At 40.3% G+C, this 12,762-nt stretch overlaps 1 protein-coding gene across 2 annotated transcripts; it reads right to left on the bottom strand.

Annotated features, from left to right (window-relative positions):
* Positions 1-6,686: 6,686 nt before the first annotated feature.
* On the bottom strand, positions 6,687-11,900 carry irx6a (iroquois homeobox 6a). Of its 2 annotated transcripts, none has more exons than XM_030130989.1 (7): positions 11,455-11,900; positions 10,058-10,339; positions 9,279-9,388; positions 8,692-8,987; positions 7,938-8,606; positions 7,579-7,690; positions 6,687-7,258 (listed from the first exon to the last, which is right to left on the bottom strand). In XM_030130989.1, the coding sequence occupies exons 1-6, from the start codon at positions 11,518-11,520 to the stop codon at positions 7,584-7,586; spliced, it is 1,530 nt and encodes a 509-aa protein (XP_029986849.1). In that variant the 5' UTR covers positions 11,521-11,900; the 3' UTR covers positions 6,687-7,258; positions 7,579-7,583. The 2 variants fall into 2 exon arrangements, with proteins under 2 accessions (XP_029986849.1, XP_029986850.1); XM_030130990.1 differs by having other exon boundaries at positions 10,058-10,289; positions 11,455-11,899.
* Positions 11,901-12,762: the final 862 nt, after the last annotated feature.

The following is a 12,762-nucleotide window of genomic DNA, read 5'->3' as shown; positions in this document are numbered from 1 at the left end:
TGGAATAAGATGGCCAATAAAAAGGGCGTAATTATGATGCTCCATCATTTGACACAGCTCGAGGCTTTGGGCTGTTTGCCTGGGTGCTATGAAAGAGAGAGGGAGACGTACAGAGAGAAATCCCACCCGTGAATAATGGGTCCTGTACTTTTATGAGCGTACTGTGTTTAAGAGTGAACTTTAAAAATGTGTGGTCTCTGTGTCACCTCCCTCCACTGCTCCCTCCTCCTGTTTTTTTCTCCCTTCACCTCTTTTCCCCTCAGCTGTTTACCTTACTGCTGTCTAATGTGGAGCGTGTTGTGACTGCCCCTCTTTGAGGCTTCAAATTTCCACAAGTATCAAAGCCACGTCACAACTGGCATGCCACCACAACAACAACGCTTTGTTTGCAGCCACCACACTTGCTTGTTGTGGGGTGCTTGTTATGGCCCATGCATTGATGCCGCTTGATGAGTGCCCATTCGGTTTGCCTGTGATAAACAAAGCCATTTTTCACATTTCACAGACTCCATACAACATGTTTAAAAGATGCAATTTGATTTACAGACCATACGGCTCTCCCCATTGTCGTTAATTACTTTTGTTTTTGATCAGGAGCCTTCTGTAGGTACTCAAAATGACATAATTGCTTCAAAGTGTGCCGATGTAATTTTTAGCCACTTTGCATGCATAGGTTTTTGAGGTCAGCATTGTTGCAGAAATGATACTGTGTAATTATGGAGACACTGTTCTTGGAAAAGCCTCCACATTCCTTGGTGTGTCTTCTTCAATGAGGCCATGAGCTACAGTAAGCAAAGCTGATGTAGACATCAGGCAGGTGTAGCGGTTCCATTAGCGCTAGCAATCATTTGACTTGCACACCAGTGTCTAATTCTTCACAGGAGCTTCACACAGAGAGGCAGGCCCCCAAGCAGAGCACAGTGGAGGAGAGCACTGTCGACACCATACTGTTACACAACCCTGCTGTGAGTTTTACTCTTACCCGCATGATGCCAATGAAGCTAATGTAGTGGAAGTACTCTGTGTTGAGGTGGAGATGGGGGGGTGGGGTGGGGTGGGGGGGCTGTTCATTATATAGGTGCTACTGCCCCGGCTACCCATTGTGCTGCAGCCGGAAAAACAGTCAGGTGGAGAGTCTCTAAGAGAGACAAGCTGCCGGCTTTAAATACTGAACTTCATCTGTCAAACGTGCAGTGGTTTTGGCACAGGCTGAACTCTGGATATTGGCGACACAAATTGAAGAAAACTGATAGTGCTGCTGTTGGTTTGCAGAACACTGTTGCTGAAAATCGTTGCTGTCTGCAGTTCAAATGAACTCCTCAAAAAAGGCCAAATACAGCACAGTTTAACAAAAACACATCCATCCACTTTTCTCCAAATCCCCCTCATTATTCCTGAGGTCTGACCCTAGAGGGGTTGTGTGTCCTTGTAATGTGAAGTTATTAAATTTTGTGAGTTTTGGGGTTTGCACACGTCATCATACATGTATGGCACTTTTTGTAATAGAATATGCCTCCAAAAATGGCAAAAGTAAGCATTTAAAGCTACAGAAACTCTGTAAAATATATAGAACATGAAGGAACAGTGAACATTTATTATTAGTACAGATATACACAGTATATCTTTGTGAAATATAGATAGATTATAGATTTGAATCAAAATCATATTAGCAACACAAGGAAAAAAGTCTTAAAGCTAAATTAAAACTGCAAATCTGCCAACAACTGTACCCCATGAATATTACATTATTGTGGCTAACATGTTAGTGAACATATGCATCACTGTTCTCTCACACAGCGTAACGCTTACATCACATCTGGTTTTCTGAAAAAAAAAACAAAAAAAACAAAAAAAAAACAATTGAATAAAGTGTTTCATCCCATGTTTAGTGTCTCTCGACGTCTGAAAATATGTCCTCAACTTTCCTCAAGAACTAGTCAGAAAATCTGTGACATTTAGAGCTATGATTTGAAGGTAGCAAAGTCAAAATATAGGACAAATTGTGACTTATTCCCAAAACTCTATACTTGGTATTTTCCATCTGTTGAATTACTTTTAAATAAACCACAGAATTTGGAATTAGATCAATTTTGTTGCGAAACTACAACCTGATACACCATGTTTAAAAGTTTAATAAATACTGAAGCTGTAGACAGATGCCTAACATAAACGAGAAGAAACCCAGAAGGAAAGAGTGAGATTAAAATGAGATGCAAGGGATTATTACAGGGCATTAAAATGGCACAGAAGATTATTTTGATGGCGGTGACGCTAGCCTTAGGTCAGCAACAGAAAACTGCCAGTCCACCAGACAAACATAAAAGAACAAACAAGATAATAGAAACAAGAGCCCACATAGTTTGGCACAGCTTGTGTACAATCTGTGACAATATAGGCTGCAAATCTCCCAGTGGAATTTGGCAAGATTTATATCATTGTGTTTCTTTATATGTTGGCCTTTTATTGTGCGATTGGGGCTTCTTGACCTGTTTATTTCTGTATGTGTTAAAAGTAAACATGGCAATCCTTGCTCATATAATCCCCAGAGTACCATTTGCGCTCTTTCCAGTAGGTACAGATGGTCCAAGGAGTAAGCTTGACCTTGCCCTCTGGTTTAGCAGTGGAATTGACACCAAGGGAGATTGTACCGGGCAAGCAGCAGAGGCCATGAAAACAAAGATTTAAAGCTTTGTTACAGGGTGACTCTCACCTTCATAGTATCACTTGAACTAGGGGCTAGTGATTCCATTCACAATTAAGTAGTGGCTGTTTGGCTGCGAGCTGAGAAGGCAGTTAGGAAAAAAAAAACGGATACCTCTGAATTTCAGCTGCTATCTTTTCCCACACTGAACCCGCCAAGGTGTACTTAAAAACTCCATTTACTCAAACGGGAACGAGTCTACAAAAGGAACAAGGCCCTGGGAATGGCGGTGTTAGCGTCAGTTTGTGGCTTACTCTATCCTGGTACGCTGGGATCAGGTGGAGGACACGTATGGAGAGGGCGAAGGTGATGAAGCTGATCGGCTTGCCTGATGTCAGAATGCAGTCCTGGATTTTTTTTTTTTTTTCTTGTATGTGGAAAATGCAGGTCAGATACAGGGTATAGTGAGTATGGTCTCAATGCAACATCTACCCAAACTGCACAAAGCCAGCTTTTCATCCCCTCTCTGGCCATTCCACCAAGTCCATAATTATCTTTGACAAAACTCATTAGCGGAGACCTTGTAGCAACATCGGCAATCAGAAATTCCATGGAGGGAGACATGCACAGAAACAATGTCCCGCACACATTTCATTGCGCCTTTTGACAAAATGTAATGAAGTGTGTATATTGTCCCCCTCATCTGAACTCTGAGCCATTGGCACAAAGACTTTGTTTTATGAGCCCCAGTTGCCCAGCGTGGGACACATCAAATGGCACCTTCATGCTGGCTCTTTTGTCGGGCTTGAGGGGGAAATTATTGTTTGAGACGTTGTTGTTGTTGTTGTTATGGCTCTTATTTATACTAAGAGGCCATTACTATCGTGTCGGTATAATCCATATTGTTGTACATCAGAGGCACATACTCATTAAGCTGGAGCCTAAATATGAAGCGATCATGTGATGGATTGTTCTGACGGTGCCTTTTCAAACCTTAACCCCTCGCTGACCTGCAGAGTTATATAGTAACAGCCGTTGTTAAACAGGTCAATAAATGCGCAAGATAAAACAAGCATTCATTATGTTTTTCTGCACTTTATACTGTGCGGACAATATATCTGATGATGTTTTTTTTTCTATTTGCCACTTTTTATACATTAATATAAGCCCAGTGAAGTCTAATAATCCATTAAAAATGTGTTGCTGTTGAACCCAAAAGTGTCAAAAATCAAATTTAAGAAGAAAACATTAAAGCTCCAAAAGAAAAAACCACCAGTAACAATATCTTTTTAAGTCTTTGCACTTACAGGTAACTCTTTTAGTGTTTATAGAAGGTTGCTGTTGTTTGGAATTTATTTTGTCTCCTAGTCTAGAGGTCAACCATACCAATATGTAGCATTTGCATGTGATGTAGTGAGAAAAAAAAAAGATAAAAAGAAAGAAACAAACATTTTCTCACTCATGATTCCTTTATAAAACTTCACATTTTTCCAACTCTATTTACCTCACTCAACAGAACACCTGTAAGTCCTGACAGTCGGTCGTCCCGTTGACTGTAAAAGAGCAAAGGGTGCGAACAGCAACCTGACCCTGAAAAGATCAATGATCCATGACATCAACAGAGGGGTGGGGGGGTGAGAGGTGGGGGGGGGCAGACTGTACATTTATGGACATGTTTCCTAATAACAGACATATGAATATGAAGATACCATCAGGTTTCTTACATTGGCGACAGATTAATTTTGTCAAACCTATTTAAGTATTCATGTTTACCATAGCTTGTTTTTCTTTTCTTGTGTATTTGTGCCTCATTCACAGATTATCTAAAATCTGTTTCGGATTATGCAAGCATGCTCTCATAGACACCCCCATTCCCTCCTCCTAATGAAAAATGTAATTTAGCAAGACGAAGGCATGTATTAGGGAGATTAAATTGTGCATATATAGGCTACCTAAGAAAATTATTATTCTGCAACGTTGTACTCTGCCACAGATTTCATGTCTAGCCTAGGATTAGATGTCAGACAATCAAAATATCTTCTGTTTTGGCCAAAATCTCTCCCTGCCCCCTGTGTGCACACCAGCAATAGCCCCAAATATGATGTTAAAAACCTGTTTTCATACTTCTATTTGAGAATTTATTGCATTTGACTGATTTTAATAGTAGTCTACACCTTGCTAATGTGTCTTTTGGTTGTCTCTCCTCTGCAAAGCTAGTGTTGCCCTATATGCAAAACACTAATTGACCTGTTAGCAGCTTCAGGCATATGCTGCTATATGAGCCCATCACAGCCATTATCTATGCGTTTCCCCCTAGGTACATTGCCATGGTGGTAATCCCATTACGCATGCATCATTACCTTCAATGGCATAATGCAACTTTTCTTTACAGCCCCCGATTTAATTACATTTGGTTGTAAATATTTTATTCTCATCTACCCTACATGTTAATGTAAAGAGAGAGCCTCCTTCAGCTGCTTGTCGTGAACAGATGTACTGAACCAGCCTGGTGAGTGATATGGTCAATTTTATGGTCATTTTAATATCACGATGGGTTTAAAAAAATAAAAAATAAAAAATCATTCCTGCCTTAAGGACACCCCCCCCCCTCCCCAATTATTCCACAGTCTGGGTTTATTTTTGCTAAAGGGAAGGCTGTCTCTTTGAGCCGTGAGACAAAATCAATACCTGAATCATTTTACGCAGCGCTTTTTGTCATGCACTACGGAACTCTCTCGTTTCCAAAGCTCCCAAAAATGTCGTAGACATACCAACAGGCGACCTTCAGATTAAGATAACACTCCCAGGTGCCAATAAGAGAGATGCAGGAGTCTGAAAGGACCTGTCTTTAATTATATATTTTACAGCGTCAAGTCAAATCTGTTGTTGTTCTTGTCTTATTCTCGTCTTTACGCAGATTATTTTCATTTCGGGTAGATGATGATAATGGGGATGAAGGCCTAGGTTATTATTATTCCTGACCTTCTTCATTCTAATCCTGCAGTATGAACATTTACCTAGATTTACCAGGCCAAGGACACATAGTATGACCACCGCAATTCCTCTGACTTGAGCCTCAGTTGCCCTAATACATACTTTTACGCAGACTAATCCCACAAATACGAACACTAATGACGTTTTGGCGAGGATTAAGACGATTTACAGGTGATGGATTGCGGTGAATTTTAGTCATTAATTCGAAAGATTTATTTGTTTTCTATATTTTTTAAAGCTTTAATGATGTAAATAATAATAATAACTGTGAGGACGCATCGGAAGAGTCGAGAAAACTATCAGTTTTTATTTCACTGCCAAGTAAAATTCTGGTAATAATTAGACTGTGGCAGAAAGTTTGCAGCATTTTTTGTGATGTGAATAAGTGACAAAACGAGTCATCATGAGAAAAATATACTCAGCAACTTATAAAAATGAATGTTTGGGGCTGTAAAGCTGTGCGTAAAAATCAATAGAACCGCAGACAATACTGCATTATTTGTCTGGTTCGTATTAAAAGTAAAAAATGTGACAAATAAAAAGTTTTACAAGCAGCATGGAGCACATGGATCATCTTATTACAGCTGTCCCTGACAGTCAAAAGAGAGAGTCCATAACGAGATGGACTATAGGCAAAACATCCGAATCAAAGAGACTTTGATGGACCATGTGAATTCCTCTTCTGGGTTTGATCCTACAAATGACCTTTTAATGAACACAATGTTAAGTTAGTGCAGCGGCTCTCTACACAGGGGACAAAGCTGCATTCATCCTATGTTCCTGCCTCATTGCCTGGCCTGAACAGTAACAAAGTGTTTGATGCCACTTCTGATTAGATCCTGACAATAAAGAGACGGTGTCCCCTTTATTCCACAACTTGTGTATTTCACTCACGTCCTCCTCCCGAATTATGACCTTCCATCAGCGCTGCGGCTTTCTGCTTCCAGTCATCAAGATGATCAACTTTGATCAAATGCACATCCTCAACTGTTTTAATTGGCCGATTGCAAGTTCAGCTCTATAAATAGCAATGACACAGAACACGAAAAACTCCTGGAAAAAACAATGTATTTTTAGAAAAAATGTCATTAATGGCAAACACAGAATAAGTTCACAATTCAGCACAATGACTAAGATCTCCAGGTCCGCGCGTAAACACGGAGGATCCAGTCATTTTTAACAACTTTATGTCTGACAAGAATTTCTCTTTTACATCAGGCAAAAATACGAAGCCACAGTAAAACGCAACATGTAACAAAATATTTAAAGGAAGTACGAATCCAACCAATAAACACATTAAATCAACACAGAGACGAATACCCAAATAATAAATACATATAAATAATAAATAGGTTTGCTACACTACACGATTGCCATACACAAATTCGGCCCATTTTAACTGGCCATTCTCATACCTTTGCATCTAGAATTTTTGCATAAAGTCTTTAACACGATAAAAACAATGTTGTGCAAAATGATAGCCACATCCACAGTTTGACCGTCCCCTCTCTGCAGCAGCAGCAGGTAGCTCCAGTGTGTCGTTCTGAGGTCGCTACTCGGTCAGTGGGTCCTTTAGTGCATAATAAATGTCCCATTATTCTTTGTGGTACATTTTGAAACAATCTAGAAAAATCAAAAGTAGAAGTAAACATTAGGTTATCTTATTTAAAAAAAAAAAAAAAAGAAAAGAACTGCATTTATACGAGCTGATGTATATTGGTGTTTTGTTTTGTTTTTTTTAAATCAATATATCTGTATCAAAATGCTGCAGAAATTTTGCAAAAAAAAAAAAAATAGTTGACAGAAGCCATGAGTGAGTGTGTTTTGTCTGTGTGAGTTTTTATCTGTGACAGGATGGTGTGTGGTTATGGATTTGTGTGCCTGTCATGACTTTTTTTCTTTTTTTTTCTTTTTTTTTTTTCCAGGTCAGTGCAGACTCTCACCTGCTTCACCTCTTCATCACTGGTCTGAATGCAGTGACCTTGTCATCCTGTAAGGTCCCACAGGCTTCACTGAGGTCAGATGACTGTGTCTCTGCTTTGTCACCAGAGAACCCTGCACATCCAAATAAAAGGCATGTCTGAGAAAGTTTTCTGACGTGCAGGTTCATGCAATTCAAGGTAAAATATTTCTTTCTGACAAAACCAACAATATATAGAAAAATGCATTATGACTGAAACAGATGCACAAAATAGTGTCATTCAAGGGAACTGCTTTTATATGAGCAAAAAACTTTTACATGAATGAATAAAAGTTTTTTTTTCTTTATAGTATGATGCATAGCAGGTAAAAGATGTCATACCTTCAATAGTGGAGTATTGATATGTGTCTGGCAGTGCAGCATAGGATGAACAGTGCAGTTGGATGCCCTTGTGACTATAGCTACCGGTGCCATAGACTTTAGAGTGCAATGATGAGCTCTCAGGGAAGGAGTTCTCAGCATTGGTGACACCACTAGACTCGTGAAGGCCTCTCATCCCTGCACACTGTCCAGTAGGAGCTCCAGGAAGCCTGGTGCTCTCGAGCTGGCAGGCTGAGTTGCCCGTCCTCAACTCCGAGCCTTGCTGCTGAGGGCTCAGTATAACCCCTGATGCCGCCGTACGAGCCAGAGACCAAATCCGCGGTTTATCCGAAGACTCAAAGTGAGACAGGGATACCGTCCCTGTTGGGCCAGACGAGGACGTTGCCTTGGATACTACAGGATCCAGGAAGTCAGATGGAAGAGGAGGGAGGGTGGTCACATTTTTGATGGCGCAGGGGAACGTGTGGAAACTGTTAGTTAAACTCAGGTGCAATTCAGAGCCACAGTCTCTCTTTTGAGGGGCTTGGGATACCGACATGGCCCTCTGGAGATCCTGCTCATCTCCAGCCACCTTTTCACAGTCACTGTCCAGTTTGTCACATTCGTCATCATCGATGTCCTCCAGGTCGCTCAGATGTAACTCCTTTTCCTCCTTGCAATCACTAGAATCTTAATATACATACAAAAAAAATAGGAAGTTGACACCACTGACACTTGTAAGTAGCTGAAAGTAACCCTATTTATGAGTGATTACCTTTGGTGACACAGTCCTGGTCGCTCTTGTTAAGGTCGTCCTTCCTGTCATCACCGGCCTTATTCTTTGGTGACCAGGTCATCTTGTTCTCCTTCTTTAGCCTCCTCCTGGCGTTGGCGAACCAGGTGGACACTTGGGTGAGGGTCATTTTGGTGATGATTGCCAGCATTATCTTCTCTCCCTTAGTAGGGTAGGGGTTCTTGCGGTGCTCATACAACCATGTTTTCAGGGTGCTGGTGGTTTCACGGGTTGCGTTCTTTCTTCTGGCTGTGCCATTAAAGTCTACTGTCCCATACCTGGAAGGGACCACACACAAGCACACATATACAAAGCCACTGGTCATTAATGCTGTTAGTGAAGGATAACATAAACTGCCCCCTCAGACACCCTACACTCTCTGCTGTTTGTGTTATATCCACTTCAAGTATCAGGATGGAGTTACAGCATGACCTTTGTTCTGACTGTGGCGTCTTCTCCTAGTGGATGGCTGTTTTTTTTTTTTTTGATAATCACTGGTAGGATGCTTTTTGTCAGGTTGTCTTGCACTCATATTGAGCCCAGTGGACAAAAGTAAATGTGAATCTTACCTGTCGTACTGATACTGGCCCAGGGAATGATCATAAGGATAGTATGCAGCGGTCTGAGTGATGCCAGAGTGTAAAGTGCCTGTGCTGTCCTTAATGTCATACTGGGGATTCTGCAAAAGAAAAAAAGGAGTTGTTTGAGCTTTGCAACATTGATTTAAAACATTTATTTTTAATGATTTTCTGAAAACATACGAAATTAGATTTTTATCCGCTAAATCACACAAAGCAATTGAATAACATGCAAAAAATTAAGCTTTGTTTTATCCATTTTAAGTTAAACACAGGCTTTTAAACTGAACATGATCTTTTTTTTTTTTTCACTTAGTGAATGTATTTTTGAATAGAATTTATGACTGTCACTGGTGCAGTTTTGTGAAGATTAAATTTAAGCTGGAATTTGTCATTTTAAAAGAAAGGAAGAAGAATAAAAGAAACTTCCACCTGCCAAGTGAGCAGTAAACAAGCAGGACATTTCAGTTATTTTTATTCACTACAAAATCTAACTTTTTGGAGTTACATTTAGTTACTCACAATGGAAAATGCAAATTCATTTAAATTTTTGTAATTAAATATTGCTAAAGGGGGATATTTCTTTGCAGTATGAACACTTTTATGGTTGTTTTAGAGGAGATGAAGATAAGAGTGGATGCTACATTAGATGACCTATCGACATGCAAATATTTGCAGTGTGATATAAATTGATAAACAAAACCCAGTTAATCGATCTGCCTGAGCCCCCCTCCCCCCTTTTGCATCAAATGAGGCTGAAGTGAGCCCACCAGACTGGAGTAGATAGCGGATGGATCGGTGCTGTAGGGGAAGTAGTTGGCGTAGTTCTGGCTGGCGGCAGCCGCTGCGGCGTAAGGGGAGCTGTACATGCCCAGCGCTGCGTTCAGCTCCGTTCGGCTGCTCGCCAGGAGCCGGTTCTCGTAGGATGGGCAGCAGAAGGAAGCAGCGGCGGCGGCAGCGGCGGCGGCGGTCTGGGATCCGCCTGTCCCGTCAGAGACAGACCTGGAAATCGAATCGCAGCAAGTCGTACTGGGGTTTGCCGACACGAAAAACTGCATGAAGAGAATCGTGGATAGACACGGTCATTGGCTGGTTCAGCTCTTATCTGGATGCTTGTGACAGCTGTATGTGACTGAAGGTGTTGCACTGAGAACAGATATCTGTCTGTGTGAGTACTTCAGTCTTCAGTCCATAAAAGCCTTTTTTTTCCTGGACATGCATTCAGTTGTCTGTGATCATAAATCAGTTGTCATTATTTGAACTTGTCAACTGCTTTGTTTAGGTAAGTCACTTTTCAAAGAATTCCTGGAATGTGAGAAAGTTGTTGCGAGAACTGCAATAAGCGACACACTTCAAACTGTACTTTTTCTGTTTCAATAAAAATTGAAATTTAACACTAAGTGAAGTACAGTATGTGTGCATTTATTGCATTTACTGCACATAACTGTGCGCAATGTTCGTGCGTAAATGTGACCAGGTCCAGCTTATAATCGACTTCAACTTAATATCTCTTGACGGGAGAAGAAAAGTCTGAAGTTGAATAAATATAAAGTAGTCCATCACACCTTTTGAATATCTGTGTGTACATATGTATTGATTTAATAACCTATAGAAAGTTAATAGATCAGGTCGAGATAAAAGTTGGATGACAACTTTGCCTGCAGAGTAACTTCTGTCCCCTCATCGACTTTAACTTCTTTAAACTTGACACTGAGTCGATAATAGGACAATGAAATCATCTAAAAATGTAAATGCACCACTTAGATCGTGTTGGAAGCTTTTAAAACTTGATCAAAGTTGTCAGACGTACAACACGTCGCAGTAATTGAAATATGTTTAGAATGTGTACAGCGTGCGTAACAGCCCAGTTACACCTCGTAGTGTGCAATAGGTGACATTCATCTCTATTGTCATCAGAAAAAACACGTGAGTTCATTCATAATTCAGTGTAATTGGACACGAGTGGGTGTATATCGATATTTGGTTAAACAACAAAAGCATTACAAGAAAAAAAAATAGCTGTCAATACTGCCATAGCAGGCACTAGTGTATACATTTTCGTCATTCGAGAAAAGTGTTCTGACAAGTGAAATAAAAGAAAATATGCCCCAAAAGCACATGCGTGTGTACACAAAAGTTAAAAGGAGGAATTAAAACAGCATCTTACCTGTGAAGTTGCATTGTAAGGATATCCAAATTGCGAGAAAGACATAGCTGCTTCTTTTGTTACCATCAGCAATATTCTTCACCCTTGATCGATTGCAACCAATTCTACTTCAAATCCACCGTCTTCCACACATTTCCACGCACGGCCTTTCGCTCAATAATAGATGACTTCACTCATAGGAGGGAGACTTCAGGCTGGCACCAGCTGAAGATTGTTTTATATGAATGAATAATCCCCCCCAAGGACCCGATAAGAAATGAAATTAAGCGTCATTAAGCGCAAAAAAAAAATTGTTGTTGTGTTAGCTGAAGGAGGCTTAAAGGATAACGTAAGACTTGCAAGATATGGACTCTGCTTGTGCTATTATTTGTGGCTCTATAGTTCTTTAGCATTCATCCATGCAAGGGTATCAGCGTGACGTCACTGTAATCCCGGAACGGCAGGGTACCAAGGATAGAATAATGTCTTTGCCAATCACGTCCAACACAGGGTTTTCTTAAGGTGCACTGTACACAGCCTTGTCCCGCTTTTGTAATAGAATTCTTTGCCGATTTGCCAAGATGAAGTGTAGAAATAATTGTATTAGGCTACAGTTGTTCATCACTTCTGGGTTGTTGCACGTCAACACATAAAGACCACTGTGAAGTTAAATAAACCATTGAAAATTCTAAAAAAAAAAAAAAAGAAAAGAATACCACTTACCATAAACTCATTCATCAAAACAGACTTTCTTATTTTATTTTCACACATTAAAACCGAAAAAACCTCTGTGAAAAAGTGATCTGAAGTTGTTTCTTGCTCTTACTCATGACATTTAAAGATGGTTACTGTGTATATTTAAGACTGCTTTTTTCTTCTTTTTTTTTTTTTTTTTTTTTTTTTTTTTTTTTTTAATATAATCTCGACCTCTGTTCGTCTCTGGCCAGAGGTCCAGCCCGGAGTTAATGACGATGATGTTTCTATCGTTCTCTATTAGAGAGAGGGGCAGTCCCAGCAGGAACGGTTAGAGGGGTTTTTGGCAGGTCAATAGACCAGTGATTGATGCGCGCCTGGAGACCTACGTGACCATTACGCGTAATGCGTAATTGTATCAATTAACAAATGGATACATGCCCTTGTTTAACCAACGACTAACAGAGTGAAAATATGCCTTAGAGGTGAAATCCGAAGAGCTATGCTGGAAAAAAAAAAGACAGTGGAAGCCTTGCTCCCCAGTCTAATTAAATATCCGTGGATGGGGGCGACGAGAATTGCATTTTAATTGAATGATGCTCACTTGAAAGATGGGGAAGGAATGATGCTGCCTCA

The sequence above is a fragment of the Sphaeramia orbicularis genome, chromosome 3 (genome assembly GCF_902148855.1).
Source record: "Sphaeramia orbicularis chromosome 3, fSphaOr1.1, whole genome shotgun sequence".
Classification (NCBI taxonomy): Eukaryota; Metazoa; Chordata; class Actinopteri; order Kurtiformes; family Apogonidae; genus Sphaeramia; species Sphaeramia orbicularis.
Note: the sequence above shows the minus strand (reverse complement) of the source record. Positions and strands in the feature narration are given on the sequence as shown.

What these genes read in the sequence shown, in the direction of transcription:
- irx6a (XM_030130989.1), bottom strand. Translation starts at nt 11,520, where the DNA reads ATGGTAACAAAAGAAGCAGCTATGTCTTTCTCGCAATTTGGATATCCT. An exon ending in CTTACAATGCAACTTCACAG is followed by an intron (nt 10,340 to 11,454) that starts GTAAGATGCTGT and finishes CTCTTCATGCAG; the next exon opens with TTTTTCGTGTCGGCAAACCC. An exon ending in CCGCTATCTACTCCAGTCTG is followed by an intron (nt 9,389 to 10,057) that starts GTGGGCTCACTT and finishes TTTCTTTTGCAG; the next exon opens with AATCCCCAGTATGACATTAA.